The sequence below is a fragment of the Colossoma macropomum genome, unplaced genomic scaffold, assembly GCF_904425465.1.
Source record: "Colossoma macropomum unplaced genomic scaffold, Colossoma_macropomum, whole genome shotgun sequence".
In the NCBI taxonomy this organism is placed as follows: domain Eukaryota; kingdom Metazoa; phylum Chordata; class Actinopteri; order Characiformes; family Serrasalmidae; genus Colossoma; species Colossoma macropomum.
Window position 1 is genome coordinate 1,733,672 of NW_023494784.1, and position 16,853 is coordinate 1,750,524.

A 16,853-nucleotide genomic window follows, 5' to 3' on the forward strand; every position below is an offset into this window, starting at 1 on the left:
GTCGAGTGATGTCATCAGTGTGACGACTCCTGGGGACCTCAACTTTCATTACATATTTTATAATATTTATTTGCCATTTGTTTTCTTTATGTCATTTAAATCATGTATTTCATAGTCATGTGGAGATTATTGCAGTTAAAATTGCAGAAAAATGTGTTTTACCTCAAAATATGGCCTCAGCCTTCACACATGACTTACACATCTTCTGTGGTGCTTGGAGTTCTAGATAATTGATTTAAAAAACCAATATTGATCAACTGAGGCTCAAGAAGGTGTAATTGTTAAAATAACATTGTTTTAGTTTAAAATAAATATAAATAAATTGTAACCCTGACAAGTGTAATATATGTGTAAACGCTGGGGACACTGAAATAGACGTTTCTGTAGAATGACCCATATATATATATATATATATATATATATATATATATATATATATATATATAGCGATCGGAGTATTTCACATCAAACCCCTCTGAATGTTTTTCTTTTACATTTGAAACCGCTGAATTATGCAAACGTTATGAAAAATCTGCGGAATTCCCCTGTTTAATCTGATTCCGTGGAAACATTTCTGATCGGTGGTCACATGATTGCGGTCACGTGACGCGGCGGCGCTAGCATTAGCAGCTGTGCTAGCAGTGCTGTTAGCCCGTTAGCTCCGTGTACCGGCCTCTGTGGAGCTGATCCGTCTCTGTCGAACCGGGACCGCACCACTCAGACCTGACACCCTCACCGGGGGGACTCTAAAGGCTCCGAGCAGGTAAACGTTTCACCGTTTGGGTTAAACTGAACAGAGAGCCGGCTAACAGTAGCGGTTAGCATCGCCGCGCCGGAGCGGTCGGTTTCTGAGAGAAAGAAGGAGAGAAACTGGTTTAAAACACATTTCTGCATTTTCTCTGTTTCTAAAGTCTTTTTTCCGGAGCTTTAATTCGCCGAGTCGGCGGTTTTGCGGCTGGTTTGTTGTTCTGTAAGTTAGCCACTCCAGCCAACTGTGGGCTCGGTCTTCTCGCTGTCAGGGTCTGTTTACTTTTACACAGACTCAGTTTTAACGAGTTTATAGCTGAGATATTAAATGAACTCAGAGAGCAACATGGGGCAGATTAAGATATCACCACTTATATCTCTGCGTGGCCACGTTTTAGCTCGAAAAATGTTCACACAGTCCTGTAAAAACAGCTGAGGAAGTATAGAAATATAATAATCTGCGATATTTACTTCTCTGTTTCACATCCCTGTAGTCTTACAGCAGTCTGTAATACCTGTGTGGTGCCCTGTACTAAATAGTAATTGTCTATAATAATCTGTAATGTTTTATTCTCTGTATATCATCTATTTGGGACTGTTTTACAATCATCTGTAATTGTCTAAAGTTGCTGTAAGACTTACATAGTAATCCTGTAGAACTCCAGGTAGTGTTATTGTAGATATTTTCCATAAGGATGGCTCACATATATCACCATGTTCCATTACAGAGCTGGCCAATGTTGACAAAATTAAGTTTTGCAATATTTTCCAAATATTGTGTAGTATCTAATGAGTTAGTTTTAAGGTTAAAACATTTGCTTTACATAGATAGATAGATAGATAGATCACTTTATTAATCCGTCTATTACAGCAGCACAAAGTATTTCGCTGTTGTCGGAAGAAAACCTCGTATCTCCAAAATGGTAACTTTACAGGAGAAGGAAAAAACATACTTTACTTTCAATGTAAGTCAATGGAACCAGAATTTTTTCCAAGTCATTTTGGGCCGTTTCTTTTGGCCCGTTCATCATGAAATTAACACACAATGTGAAGGACAATAGGCATTTTCAAATTATGTCACAAACTGAAAAACAACAAAAATGGAGATACGAGGTTTTCTTCCGTCAGCAGCGATATTAGAGAGCGAAACATGATCAAAAGTGTTGCTGTACGCTATTTACACATGCATAAATAGAATAAGAAAAAATATATAGTAAAATATACTCAAACATTTAATATAACTTGTATTAACAACATTAATAATTAGTATTACTGAAGTTAATGTGTCAGCTTTAATAAAGTTAATACTTACAATTTACAACATTGATAAATGAGCATTAATAAAGTTAATGAGCTTCCTGAAACGCTATACTAAAAGAATGTCTCACGAACAGAGTTTATGATTAAAATGCTTACCTAGTATTGTAAACGTTAACCAGGCAGAAAGCACATTTACAGACAGGAACCGTACAGTTTCTGTATTTAACTGTTCTTTCAAAACATTCTGAAGCACTCAGCAAATGGCATACGTTGCAGTTGACTGTAAATATTGTTATAAACTAAAAAAAAAAATACTTTGACATAATTTCCCATCAATCTAAATGCTTTTTTAAATATTTTTTGTCCTCTTTATAATGACCTCACTCCTAATGCTCTTATTAATCAGTGATGCTCAACCTGCACATGTGGTCTGCACATGTGACCAGGCCCCTCTGAGGCAGGACTTTAACGTAGTTCCTTATTAAGTCACACCAACTCTGTTCTGTTATGATCTTAAACGTTCTTGGCCGCATTAAGATGATGGTAAGTTGGCCGTTGTTAAGTGGCGGTTTAACGCTGCGTTTCTGCCTTCGCGTGTCTCAGCAGACCTGCGGCCTCACAGAGCCGGTCTGTGTTCTGCCAATTGAGTAAGAACGGCCAGTTAGAACCATAACGATCAGATTGTTCCAGGCATCTCTGAGGAGCTGTTCTGCGGTCAGGGAGGACAATGATTTCAGTGGTTCCACTGATGGTGAAGGACTTTAACGACTACAGTGAGGAAAACGGAACAAAACCTGCACAGATGGTTCTTCAGGGGTTCTTGAGTAAGGAAAATGGCTCTATATAGAACCATGAACACTCAAAGTACCCTGTGCATGATTAAAGCGTTCTACAGATTGATGGAGAATGTGCTGTAGGTGGTTCTATGTAAAACCTTTTTGAAAAGGGTTGTGTATAGCGCCAAAAATGGTTACAAGCTCATATCGTAACAATAGAAGAACCCTTTTTGGTGCTGTGTTGAACCCCTTTTCAAAACGGTATTTGGTTGTCATGGCGACAGAAGAATTGCATAGTGTATGAGTGCATACTGAGTGTGCGAGTGTTTGAAAAGGGTTCTATATAGCACCAGAAAAGGGTTCCGCTATTGTGACAAGCCTAACAATAGCAGGACCCTTTTCAGAAAGGAACCTTCTACAGCACATTCTCCATCAATCTGAAGAAACGATGCAAGAACCCTTGCATGCAAGAACCCTTTAATCATGCAAAGAGTTCTTTGAGTGCTCATGGTTCTATATAGAACCGTTTTCTTAACTAAAGAACCCTTGAGGAACCGTCATTTCAGAGTGTGGGATTTCTGGGGATGAACGTTTCTGTTTTTGGGTCCAGGATTGGTCACTTTAGTACACTCATTCAGCAATGACCTCATATGTGTAACTTTCTGTTCCAGGTTCTGAATGATGAATTGCTCAGGGCGCTGAAGGTAAGAACACCAGACTGAACTTTTATTCTGTCTTAAAGTTCAAAATCTTCAAATCTAAGGCCCAGTCCCATTTCACCCCTCGCCCCTACCACTCAGCCCTACCCCTCCGTTTTACGTGTTCATGTCTAGGAGTAGGGTGTTCCGATTTGTGTTGAGATAGAGGGGTGGAGTGAAGTGTTAGGGCTACATGACCCTCCAAACTGAGGTTTTTCAGAGACTCCAAACAGAGTGATTTGAGAAAAAAAGAAAAACAGGAAAGATGGAGAACAAGAGACCAAAGAAACCCACAAATGTGAGAATTTCTCTGATAAAAAATCACAATAACGACTGTATTATCTTAGTTTAATGGCGTTTCAGTGTATTTTGGTCATTTTCTTCATACAAAGCATAAAAAATGGCTAATAGCATGCTAATATCTCGGTAGCTAGCTAGCTAACTTTCCCGTTCCACCTTAAATAGTCCAGCAGTTCTGACGCCTGAAGTGCCAGAACGTCACTGCTGCTCCATTTAAGGTGGAACGGGAAAATTCGAACAAGAATCTGGTGAATATCTGACTTCAGCTTCATATCACTGAAGAATTAGGGGTGGGTGATAATAAATAATTGCCCCCCTCTTTGAAGGCATATGATGCCCTAAATGTAACTAAAGCCCAGCAGTGAGGAGCTGAACTTTACCCTCCTCTGCTGTCACTGCAGACTGGCAGGGTCGCCTACAGAGCAGCGCTGGTAGCTGTTAATGAAGTGATGCTCTTTTTATTTGAGGGTCCCATTTCAGAGGGAAGATTTCAACCACTACCCTGTAACTCAGTTCCAAGGGGTTAGGGTGACCCTCGTAAACAAGGGAGTAGGGGTAAAAAGAAGAAATGGGACTGGGCCTAACAGTGTTCGATGCAATGAAAAGTAGTTCTTCATGATCAGTGCTGGAAATTCAGTACCCAGTCAATGCAGGTATGGCTGCGGTTCATAATACATACCCTGTTAAAGTACCTGGGTCCGTTTCAGCGTTACAGCTATGCTAGTGCTAAAAGGGAATTCCACAGATTTTTCAGAATCTCTCCATAATTCAGTGGTTGAGATGCAAACAAAGTCATTCAGAGTGGTTTGAGGTCAAATGGAATTTAACAGACTCAGATGTCTTTACAGTGGTGGTGATAGGAACCAGGGGTCGCCATGACTACAACACAGATATAGACATTTTATTTACTATCCAGAACCACCAGTGAACCTACACGAGTCTTCTGAGTTTATATGGAATGTATGTGCGTTGCATATACCTTTCTACCATAAATGGATTTAAAAAAAAGTTTTAGGCTTAAATATGATCTCAAACAACTGTAAAACAATGTCTGGGACGTTATTCAGTGTATTCATAACCATTCCATGTGCTAACGTTCTGTAAAAGAGCTTTTAGAGGCATTAAATTAATATTTTTTCTGTGACTAATCAGTGGTCTATAATAATTCTAGCACCACCCACATTTACATTTACGGCATCTGGCAGACGCTCTTATCCAAAGCGACTTACAGTTTGATCATTTTACACAGGTAGGCGAAGGAAGTGTTAGGAGTCTTCCCAAGGACTCTTGTTGGTATAGTGTAAGGGGATATAGGGATTGAACCCCAGTCTACAGTGTAGAAGGCAGAGGTGTTACCCACTACACTATACCAACCATACCAACCATATGTACCAATTTGGTATGCTTGGTATCCTGCACTGCTTGGTACAGATCTCTTGGCAATGAAAATGATGACAAAATATGTGATCATTGATTATTAATAGTGGCGACTGAGTCAAATGAATTTGGTTACTTATCACGTTTGTGACTTATTACCTCTTAAATGTTTTGTGACCTCACATTTACTCTGATTCTGAGCTTCAAACCCTTTAGAAGGTAGTTTAGTGAAAAATCTAATTGGCAGGTTTCTAATCATGGACTAAAGAACATAAAAAGAATATATCATACAATGTCAGATATTAGCAAGTCTATTAAATGTTTCTTAACAACTCCATACAGCTTGAGGCGAACATGAGATGATTTAGGCACCATGCTATTTGGTGGGTTGGAAGCTTTTTCGTTAGCTACATTAGCCTTGTAGCTCCAGTGCTAAAACTTCAGACACCCAAGTATGACTTATATGATCAACTAAATAGTGTACATATGAACTGTTTCCTGAACTGTCGCTTTAATTCCCAGTTCTTAGGTGTCTCAGAACCAGCGGAGAACCACCACCATGTCTGCCAAGTCGTCCCTGCTGAAGGTGATCCTGCTGGGGGACGGCGGTGTGGGAAAGAGTTCGCTTATGAACCGCTACGTCACCAACAAGTTTGACAGCCACCTGTTCCACACCATCGGTGTGGAGTTCCTCAACAAGGACCTGGAAGTGGACGGGCGCACGGTGACTCTGCAGATTTGGGACACGGCGGGGCAGGAGCGGTTCCGGAGCCTGCGGACGCCGTTCTACCGCGGCTCCGACTGCTGCCTGCTCACGTACAGCGTCGACGACGGCCAGAGCTTCCGTAACCTCAACAACTGGAAGAAGGAGTTTGTGTACTACGCTGACGTGAAGGACCCGGAGGCCTTCCCGTTCGTGGTGCTGGGCAACAAAGTGGACGTGAGCGAGCGGCAGGTTTCGCGGGACGAGGCGCAGCAGTGGTGCCGCGACAACGGCGACTACGCCTACTACGAGACCAGCGCTAAAGACGCCACCAACGTCAGCGTCGCCTTCGAGGAGGCCGTGCGGAGGGTGCTGGCGACCGAGGAGCGGGCTGATCACCTCATCCCCACGGACACGGTCGACCTGCACAGGAAACCGCGCACCGGTGCCCCCTGCTGTTGACGGAAAACGGCACCGAAACGTTGACGGAAAAGAAAAAGATAAATAAATAAACAGCGCCCCCTGCTGTTGACGTAAAACACAGCGTAACAAACTAATCACAACGGCCGTTGAACAGGACGAGTCTCAGTTGTCTTTGAGGCTGTATAAACTCTAGACATGCACTTAACTCTTAAACACTGGGTTCGTACCACTGTAGACGCCTGGCTGAGTTCGTGAAGCTCCAGGTCGTGGAAAACAGACATTTTCTCCTGTGCAAACTTTGATATATTAAGCACTATATTCTAATATTGAGACTGAGAGTGATGCAATAAATTTGTTTTATGAGAGTGTAGCTTCCTATAACGATGATTAACTTAACGCAGGCGCTGTCTTGGAGAGAGTTGTTTCTAACCTATTAACATTATAGAAGCGTGTAGAGTGTGCCAAATGTTGAGATTCATAATTATCTGTATCACCACTGTTGAATTGAAATGTTTATAAAAAGGTAGAGCACTTGATTCTGAATCTTAATCAAAAGCACTAAAATCTTATTGAGTTACATAAATAATTAAATTGAAGCAGAATTAATGGATATTGTTTATCTTTGATTTTTGTGATTTAAAAGGCATCAGTAGTAGTTATTCGGGACTTTTCAGAGCTAAATTAAGTGTTTTAATCTGAAAGGAATTAACATTATTTAACAGTAAGCTGTGGATGCTGCATGGGCTGAGAGGGGAAGATTAAAGTAGAAATAACAAGCAGTGTTGACCTCTTGTTTTTTGATCGCTCTCCTGATGACGTTGTGATGTTTACTTTTTATGGATGGTCTGTGGTTTTGCTCAGGTGCACATGACAACATATTTATGAATTTATGTGAAGATACACCAGCATTCATTGAGATCAGGGGCCGTATTACAGAAACTTCCTGTCTTTTTGTTTTAAGTTAAGATCTGACAATCAGATTTTTCACAAATTTGTATTACAGAAGCAAATCTGATCTTAATTTAGGAATCTTATCTTACAGCATCTTATCTCCAGTTAGGAAATCTTAACCTACTCGATCGAAGTCAACAATCAACTGCCATGTCTGTTACCTAGCAACCGACCATACGCGCACAGCTGAAACGTAAACATATATCAAAATAATCAGGCTAGTTAGCCAGGCAGCTAATGCTAGATACCGTTACTGATGTAAAAAGGTCTGAAAAAACTGAAGTGTGATAAACTGTAAGCTGTGAATACTGTGAGAGCGCCCCCTGCTGTTTATCAGAGCGTTGCCGCTCCCCAGTTTCAGTCTCCATTTCCCAAACGCTTTAGCCGAGCGCGCTAACGTTACTCCTCCTAATAAACAGACACACGTTCAGCTCCGTCTCCTCATTATTCACCACCATCACTGTAATATTTCATCATCAACATTAACACACGAAGGTGATCAGAGGGGCGGTGGAGATCGAGTCTGCAGCGTCTGAGATCTTTAAAACGCAGAGTTAGAAAAGAAAATCATCTCACAGTGAAAGCAGCGTTTTACAGTAGAGATAAATGGAGCTCATTATGCTGGTAGTGAACTATGCTGCTGACTCAGCTGCCTGAAAACCATAGAAACGGACCTTAAACAGAAGTGAGGACCCTGTTGGGGTTCATCCTAAAGTTAGGACAGGATTTAGGAGGTTCAGTCTAGTTAGGATGTTTGTGTGATGCTGTTTTCTTATCTGGAGTTAATGATGAGATTATGAAGTCAGGAACTGTTACTCTGGAAAAGCTGCTATCCGAAATCTGGTCCTTACTGAAGTTGTCATGGAGACCAAACATCAGATTTCAGAGTTAAGACATTTTTGTAATACGGCCCCTGAATCATATCTTTGTGGGACGGGCAGTTCCTGATGTTTTTGATATGCTAAAAGAGATTGAAATGTAAACAAGAGTCACTCAGAGTGGTTTGGAGTGAAGTGCTCCGTTCTAGAGTGGTGGCGATAGAACCAGACGTCTGGAGTGTTTGTTTCTTACAGCTACCTCACAAAGACATGCAGGGTGTTGTTAGACAAAATAGTCCCCAGTGAAAATGCGTTTTTCCAGATTTACCAACACACTTAAAAATTGTGGTTCTTCAAGCGTTCTTTAGTAAAGGAAATGGTTCTATATAGAACTATGAACACTCAAAGAACCCTTTGTATGATGAAAAGGTTCTTTGCTTTGTGAAATGGTTCTTCTTTTTTGAAAAAGGGTTCTATATAGCGAAAAAGAAAGGGTCCTACTGTTGTTACAATGTCAAGCTTGTTACAATAGAAGAACCCTTTTCAAGAAAGTTCTATATAGAACCATCTCCAGCACATTCTACGTCAATCTGAAGAACACTTTCATGATGCAAAGAACCCTTTAATCATGCAAAGGAGTCTTTTGATTGTTCATAATGCTAGAACCCTTGAAGAACCATCTTATTTATGCGTAGGGCTGTCACAATCATTAAATCTTAGCTAATGATTAATTATTTTATTGTGTGTTGTGCTGGTGCGAGTGGATCAGACACAGCAGTGCTGCTGGAGTTTTTAAACACTGTGTCCACTCACTGTCCACTCTATTAGACACTCCTACCTTGTCGGTCCACCTTGTAGATGTAAAGTCAGAGACGATAGCTCATCTGCTGCTGCACAGTTTGTGTTGGTCATCCTCTAGTCCTTCATCAGTGGTCACAGGACGCTGCCCACAGGACGCTGTTGGCTGGATATTTTTGGTTGGTGGACTATTCTCAGTCCAGCAGCGACACTGAGGTGTTTAAAAACTCCAGCAGGTCTGCTGTGTCTGATCCACTCAGACCAGCGCAACACACACTAACACACCACCACCACGTCAGTGTTACTGCAGTGCTGAGAATGATCCACCACCCAAATAGTACCTGCTCTGTGGGGGTCCATGGGGGTCCTGACCACTGAAGAACAGGGTAAAAGGGGGCTAACAAAGTATCAGAGAAACAGATGGACTACAGTCTGTAACTGTAGAACTACAAAGTGCACCTATATAGTAAGTGGAGCTGATAAAATGGACAATGAGTGTAGAAACGAGGAGGTGGTCAGAATGTTAATAATAAAATAAAATGTCTATATTTGTGTTGTAGTCATGGCGACCCCTGGGAGGTGTTTCACAAAGCAGGATTTCTCAATTTAGCCAGATGTCTTAAGCCCAAAGTCAAGCCTGTCCAACAGAATGAGACCTGAAGGGACAATCCTATTGGACAGTCCTCATCTTTGGGCTTAAGTTATCTGGCTAATCCTGCTTTGTGAAATACCCCCCCGGTTCCTATCACCACCACCAGAGTCTGATTCTTTACAATGCACATCAAACTACTCTGAATGACTCTGTTTACATCTCAAAAATGGGATCATGCAGAAATATTTAAAAATTGGTGGAATTCACCTTTAACATTTTCCTCAAGATTTCCAAAACAGTGTGCTATGATGTCACCTAGACAGACCTCTGAACTTGTGTGTCCGTTCAGTAGCCCGTATCAGGAACTCTGGATCTAATCCAGGGGTCTCGAACTCAAATTACTTGGGAGCCACTAGGCAGGTGGTCTTTTCCAAGGGTGGAAAGTTGAAAAAAGTGTGAATTTTAAATATATAAAGTTTTCATCTAGTTTCTAGTTTGCATCTCTGTAATTCTCCTGCCACCACTGCAACTAAATACTACTACTTAATAGTAATAATAATTTTTATTAGTATAAATAGTACTTTAAATATTAAGTTCAATTATGTAAACAATTAACAGTAGAATCATTCCAGACTCTTATTTTGAAATTGTCATTCTGACTGTGAGTGAAGTGCTGGAAAGCTAATAACTGTGTAAAATGTCTGTGCTGTAGCTTTAACATCATCCTTCACTGGAACTGAGAGCCCAAACCCTGAAAAACAGCCCAGCCCATCATCCCTCCTCCACCAAACTCTACTGTTGGCTCTGTGGATTCCGGTAGGTAACGTTCTCCTGACATCCACCAAACCCAGATTCACCATCAGACTGACAGATAGAGAAGCTGATTCATCACTCCAGAGAACACGTTTCCACTGCTCCAGAGTCCAGTGGCGGCGCTTTACACCACTCCAGCCGACTCTTGGCATTGCGCATAGTGATCTTAGGCTTGTGTGCAGCTGCTCAGCCATGGAGACCCATTTCATGAAGCTCCTGATGTTCAGGTCTTGTGCTGATGTTGCTTCCAGAGACGGTTTGGAACTTTATAATGAGTGATGCAACAGATGACAGGCGATGTCTTCCAGCTTTTACTAAAATGTTTTCACGTGAATACATCCGAGTGAGGACTCTGTGTACTTCCACCAAAATGGGATAAATTTAATGGAATGTTAAAGAATTCCCAACGTTCACCGTTTCAGCGTTCAGGCAGTTTTCTAATAGCTGACTGTGCAAACACTCAAGTAGTATGTTTGTTGATTCTTTAATAGATATAGACAGAAGATACATGCATATTACAAACAAACAAACTCAGCCGCTGAGGAAACAACAGAGGCCCATTCCCACCAGGTACTGTTTCTGAAGCCAGGTTTTCAAAAAAATTACTTAGTATCCTGAAACAACTACTTTGCTGCAATTTAACAGCTCGTTAGTTCAACACAGTGAGTCAATTTTGTCTTAAGAAATCTCAAAAGGCTCAAAATCTCAAGAGAAAAAGCCGTTTGTTTGAGATACTAAGTCAAATTTCAAGATACTTCTGTGTTAATATTTCCAAATAAAGCCCATTCTAAAGAAGACGGTTCTTCAAGGGTTCTTTAATAAAGAATGGTTCTAAATATAACCATGAACACTCACATAACTCTTTGTATGCATGGTGAAAGTGTTCTTCACATTGATGGAGAATGTGCTGTAAATGGTTCTTTCAGAAAAGGGCCTGCTTATGTTACAATGTCAGGCTCGTTACAATAGCAGAACCCTTTTGGTGCTATATAGAACCTTTTCAACAAGGTTCTATATAGAACCATCTATAGCACATGCTCTGTCAATCTGAAGCACACTTTCACTGTGCAAAGAACCCCTTAATCATGCAAAAGGTTCTTTGAGTGTTCATGGGCTATCTAGAACCATTTTCTTTACTAAAGAGCCCTTGAAGATCATTTTTAAGTGTGCATATGAAACAAACTACACAAGCTGAAATTCTGAAGAGACGCGTACTTTCACTCTCACAGCTGGCGGAGGGAGGAATTCCTAGTCAGGGTGCATAAACATTTAATGTGAAATCAAATTTGTACATCTGACATTTATAACGCAAAAACAATCGATAAGTCAGAAAACCACAGACGTCGGTCGGGAATCAGCTCAGGAGGTGTTTCTTCCCCAGAAACTGCACTTTCCTGTCAAAGGCCGTGGAGCGGATGGGCGTGTTTACCTCGTAGAAAGGGTTCATAGCGAACTGGAAAAGACAGAGCAGTGCGCAGGTTAAACGGCGAGGTTACTTCACAATAAAAACAGTGAGCGTGTTTACATGCACTCAATAATCCGATACCTGCAGAAAATCAGATTTTGTCAGTAATCCGATCAACAAGTTTATATGCGCTCAATAATCCGATAACTGCAGAAAATCAGATTTTGTCAGTAATCCGATCAACAAGTTTACATGCGCTCAACAATCCAATAACTGCAGAAAATCAGATTTTGTCGGTAATCAGATGAACACGTTCACGTGCGCTCAATAATCCGATAACTGCAGAAAATCAGATTTTGTCAGTAATCCGATCAACAAGTTTCCATGCGCTCAATAATCCGATAACTGCAGAAAATCAGATTTTGTCAGTAACCAATCAACAAGTTTACATGCGCTCAATAATCCGATAACTGCAGAAAATCAGATTTTGTCGGTAATCAAACTCCAGGTCTACATGAGTCAGACAGTAATCGGATTTCTGCTTTACAACCAGCCAAGAAACTCACATAAGAAGACGAGACATAAACGTAACATAAAACTTAAACTTAATGCTGCTGCTTTTTTTAAACATCGCGCCGCTTTACCTGAAAATATGAACAAACATCATCTAGAAGATGAAGAATATTTAAATCCTTGATTTCGTCAAGCATGTTTTTGGTTTCAGTGCCGCTAAAAAGTGTTTTGCTGTGTCTCGCGGCGACGCTGCTCACTTATTTCCGGTGCTTCAGTCTGTTTCCGCACATGCTCAGACTGAGAATTCCGAAAGAAATCAGAGTAAGAGTTTACATGCACTGAGAAATCTGATTACTGAGCTAAAATCCAGCCTCTTCATCAGATTTGTAGACCTTACTCCGATGTAAGAAATCAGAGTGTGCTGTTTACATGAAAATTCGAATAATCAGATAACTGCAGAAATCTGATAATGATCGGATTACTGAATGCATGTAAACACACTTACTATGGAGTCCCAAAGGCTTACCTTGATGTATAAATCGTAAACATCATTGAAGAAGTTTTTGATTCCGTCCTCCTGCCGCACGTCGTGAAGCATGATGAACCTCATATGTGACATCGTTAAGGAAGAGAGTTAATGCAGAACTGTTATACAGCACCACTGAAAAGTCTGGAATCACCTGCCATAACAACAACTTTTATATTATGTTATGTACCATAGCATATAGTATAATATGTGGATTTAAATATTACATATATAAACTGAGTTTGTTCTACAGTTTCTCGTTAGGCTGAATGAATAACCGACTCTAAATGTAGGTATTGTGATATAAACCGAGTCTGTTCTACAGTTTTTCATAAGGCTGAATGAATAACTGACTCTAAATGTAGGTATTGTGATATAAACTGAGTCTGTTCTACAGTTTCTCATTAGGCTGAATGAATAACTGACTCTAAATGTAGGTATTGTGATATAAACTGAGTCTGTTCTCATTAGGCTGAATGTCTCCATTCCACCTATAACAGACGTGCTTCACGTGTCTATTTTGAAAGGATATGACCTGCAGTGACGAACGCAGAGACGAACCACTCGTTAAACTTGTCCACAGTCTTCAGGTACATGCTGTTGGACAGCCACATGTTCTCATCTACCAGGTCAAGCGCTGCATGAGCAATGAACTGGTTCAGATGTCGGTGGTCATCCTTAAAGAAACAATAAAAATAATAATAGAAGAAAGTTAAAGCATCAAAAATATACATTTCTACAGACACGGCAAAGAAAGGAACCACCAGACAGTGAATGAGGACTGATGAACAAGGGACCAGACTCACGAAAGCGTCTTAAGAAAGAAAATCGTCTTTTCTGAAGTTCGTTCTCAAGAAGAAAAGTTATGAACAATTCTTCAAATAACCTCTTAAGAATTCTCTTATTTCTTTCCTATGTTCTTCAGAATAATCCTAATAATGAGTGTTACGTTCCGAAACATGTTCTCAATCTTACGACAGACTCTTAGTCGTCTCAGGCTGTGAGTGACAAGGTCAGTATCTAAATTCATCAAACTCAGCGCTGCCTCTGCTGCTCCTCATCCTCGCCTCTCGCTTTCCTCCGTCACCCCACAATTATCATATTTTCTGAGGATCATTTTTCCCATTTCGCTCCTCTGAGTCGATTAAACTGAATAATGCAAATAACAGTTAAAACAAATTCTAAATGTATCTTGTGTCATTAAAGGGAAGCTGTAAACTGCAACACAGCCGACACAAGAAAACAATGATTTTCTTAAGAAAATATTCAGGAAATAATTACGATTTTCTTACTTTTTTCTTAAGTTTTTTCAAGAATTGTGATGAAGAATAGTGGGCCTCGTTCTCCATCTCTCTCCGTTCTTAAGAAGAAAGTTCTTCTTTAACCCACTTACACAGTTTTCACCAATGTTCTCTCAGTTCTGCGCTTTAAGAACCCGTCATGAATCTGACGGAGACTTTTTCTCAGGCCTTTCTCAAGAACACACTAAATAAAAAACTGAGGATGATAATGGAGAACATGGCCGAATGTTCTGATAAAGAACCCTTAAAGAACCGTCTTTTTTAAGAGTGTAGATGACAGAAGTAGAATTTCCATTTCTGAAGTTTCACTACATCAATCTCTGCTGTTACACACCGTCCGTTTCCATCGCTAGGCTACACCTGTTACCATCATTACAGTGCACGCGCTTCTATGGTTGGGCTGGACCTAAAGGTCTGCATTCCAGTGGAGCGGATGGAAATCAGATCCCTTCAGGCGGGAGTATTTGTATTTGTGAGTAGACTACGTCAGATATTGGATGTGGGTGGGACAAATTGTTTCGGTTGCAGGCGGGAGCGGGACTGAAAAAACAGTCCTGCGCAGACCTCTAGCTGGACCAGTTTCCATAGTTACGCTACATCAATTTCCATGGTTACGCTATAACTATTCCCATGGTTGCACCACACTCATTTCCACTGTTACACTACATTCATTTAAATGGTTACACTACACTCATTCCCATGGTTACACTACACCCATTTCCACTGTGGAACTACACCCATTTCCATGGTAACACTAGACCCATCTCCTTTTTGCTATGCTACACTCATTACCACATCACATCAAACAGTGTGAGCGATCAGAATAGATCTGTTACAGGATTGAATCACATTCATTCATTTCTTTATTCGCTTCCATAAAACCCAGCATTTGAGATTCAATTCAGTTCGATGAATACGGGCCACGTGGACGGATCTCCGTACCTTCGATTCTGCTTTCCCAGCTGGAAGGAACTCCATCTCAAACACAGGGTTGTCATGATGACCCACCATGACGAAGTAGAAACTGCCCGACATCGTCTATCGTCCGTAATCACGCTGTGAACGTGGAAACCAGAAGTTCAGAAATGTCAGATAATAACATACATCAGACAAACAATCACAGGGAAATGTTCAATTCCCACTTTTCTGATTTGATACTTTCTACTCCAGTATATTAGTGAATAATCTACTTTTTCCTCGATTCCATTTCAGTCATTAATATGAACACACTTAGAAATATGGTTCTTCAAGGGTTCATTTCTATTTAGAACCATGAATTCTATATAGGACTATTTTCATGCTTAAGTGGTTCTCCGTATGGCGAAATGGTTCTTCAGATTGATGGAGAATGTTGTATATGGTTCTGTATAGCACCAAAAAGGATTCTTCTACTGTGATGACGTCAAGCTCGTTACAATAGCAGAACCTTTTTGGTGCTATATAGAAGCATTTTCAAATGATTCTACACAGAACCACATACAACACGTTCTCCACAAACCTGAAGAACCATGTCGCCATGCAAAGAACCATTTAAGCATGAAATAGTCCTGTATAGAATTAATAGTTCTAAACAGAACCAATGTCTATACTAAAGAACCTTCGAAGAACCATATTTTTCAGGTATGCAAAGTACCTTACTCTCTTTTTTGGGGTTTCATTTCATTCTGTTCACTTTACTGCTGTCCTCATGTCTCATTTCAGAGCTTTGGGGTTTTGTTTCAGGCCCAAAGACTCAAAAGCAGAAGAACCGAGTCTAACAAACCAGTTTCTAAACGACTTCCTACCCAAATTTTCAGTTCCACCTCCTGCATTTAGGGTTGAAGGGAAATTCCGAATAAGAAGCCAATTTCAGCCTCGTAGTTTCTGTGCTGACATTTGCTGGACGCACCAAGAGGTTCCACTGCAGTTCTACAGGAGAACTCAGAGCTCCGAGAGTTCAGGACCTCAGCCTTTTCTGCACTCAGGCTGGGTTTTGGGTTTGGTTTGGATTATTTTACTGAGAGTTTTGCTTCAGGATGAGGTTCCTCTGCACTGCTCCGACACCAAATGAGCGGAAAACGCTGCCAATAAAGCCTTTAGGTTCAGAGCGCACATATCTGAGAGCGCCCAGTGAACATAAACAGCGATATTAATGTAATAATAATGTAAACATGAATTCAGTCAGTTAATAATCCAACCTTTACGAACCGAAGCTCCGCTGAATCCGCTTTAAAGGAGAACCTCGCTCCACTGCTCTCACATCCAGAAGAACGAGGCTGCAGCGTTAATCTGTGCGGGAATAATTAACTGTTTTTGTTAATTAATATTCTTATTTTGAATGTTTTTAATTTGTCTGTGTCTCCGTCGGAGCCAGTGTGGTCATGTGGCCGACGGAGCCAATGGGAGAGCAGGATTGGGCGAGTTCCTCTGACCTCAGAGTGTGAAGCATGATGTGACCGAGAAACGCAGAAATAAAATAAAATAAAATAAAATACAATAAAATCAAATCAAATAAAATAAAATAAAATAAAAAATATGGACACTATTGTCGAATACTGCAATAAAAATAAATAAAAAAATTTTGATTGTTGGATAATGTGATATGTTTTTGATTTTTTAACGTTTTGAAAAGCTTTTAAAAAAGTCACACAAGCAAAATTATTAATCTGAAAATAAAAGAATGTGGGCGAGAAACGCAGCAATAAAAAAATAAAATGAAAGAGAAGGCCCTGCTTGTAATGCAACAAAACAATCAATAAAAATAAAAAAGAAGAACACGTCGGATAATGTAATTAATGTGCATTTTAATTTCTTAAATAAAGCTCAATTAAAAAATGTTTTTTTAAAAAAAGAATAAATAACAGAACAAAAAA

At 40.3% G+C, this 16,853-nt stretch overlaps 2 protein-coding genes across 3 annotated transcripts; one reads left to right on the forward strand and one right to left on the reverse strand.

Annotated features, from left to right (window-relative positions):
• Positions 1-590: 590 nt before the first annotated feature.
• rab9a (RAB9A, member RAS oncogene family) lies at positions 591-7,060 on the forward strand. The gene is made up of 3 exons (XM_036575556.1): positions 591-763; positions 3,455-3,487; positions 5,681-7,060. The coding sequence occupies exon 3, from the start codon at positions 5,718-5,720 to the stop codon at positions 6,321-6,323; it is 606 nt and encodes a 201-aa protein (XP_036431449.1). The 5' UTR covers positions 591-763; positions 3,455-3,487; positions 5,681-5,717; the 3' UTR covers positions 6,324-7,060.
• Positions 7,061-11,508: 4,448 nt separating this feature from the next.
• On the reverse strand, positions 11,509-16,405 carry trappc2 (trafficking protein particle complex 2). 2 transcript variants are annotated; one of them, XM_036575568.1, is made up of 5 exons: positions 16,179-16,405; positions 14,944-15,057; positions 13,233-13,377; positions 12,701-12,786; positions 11,509-11,709 (listed from the first exon to the last, which is right to left on the reverse strand). In XM_036575568.1, exons 2-5 carry the CDS (start codon positions 15,034-15,036, stop codon positions 11,611-11,613), a joined length of 423 nt encoding a protein of 140 aa, XP_036431461.1. In that variant the 5' UTR covers positions 15,037-15,057; positions 16,179-16,405; the 3' UTR covers positions 11,509-11,610. The 2 variants fall into 2 exon arrangements, with proteins under 2 accessions (XP_036431461.1, XP_036431469.1); XM_036575576.1 differs by having other exon boundaries at positions 16,189-16,404.
• Positions 16,406-16,853: the final 448 nt, after the last annotated feature.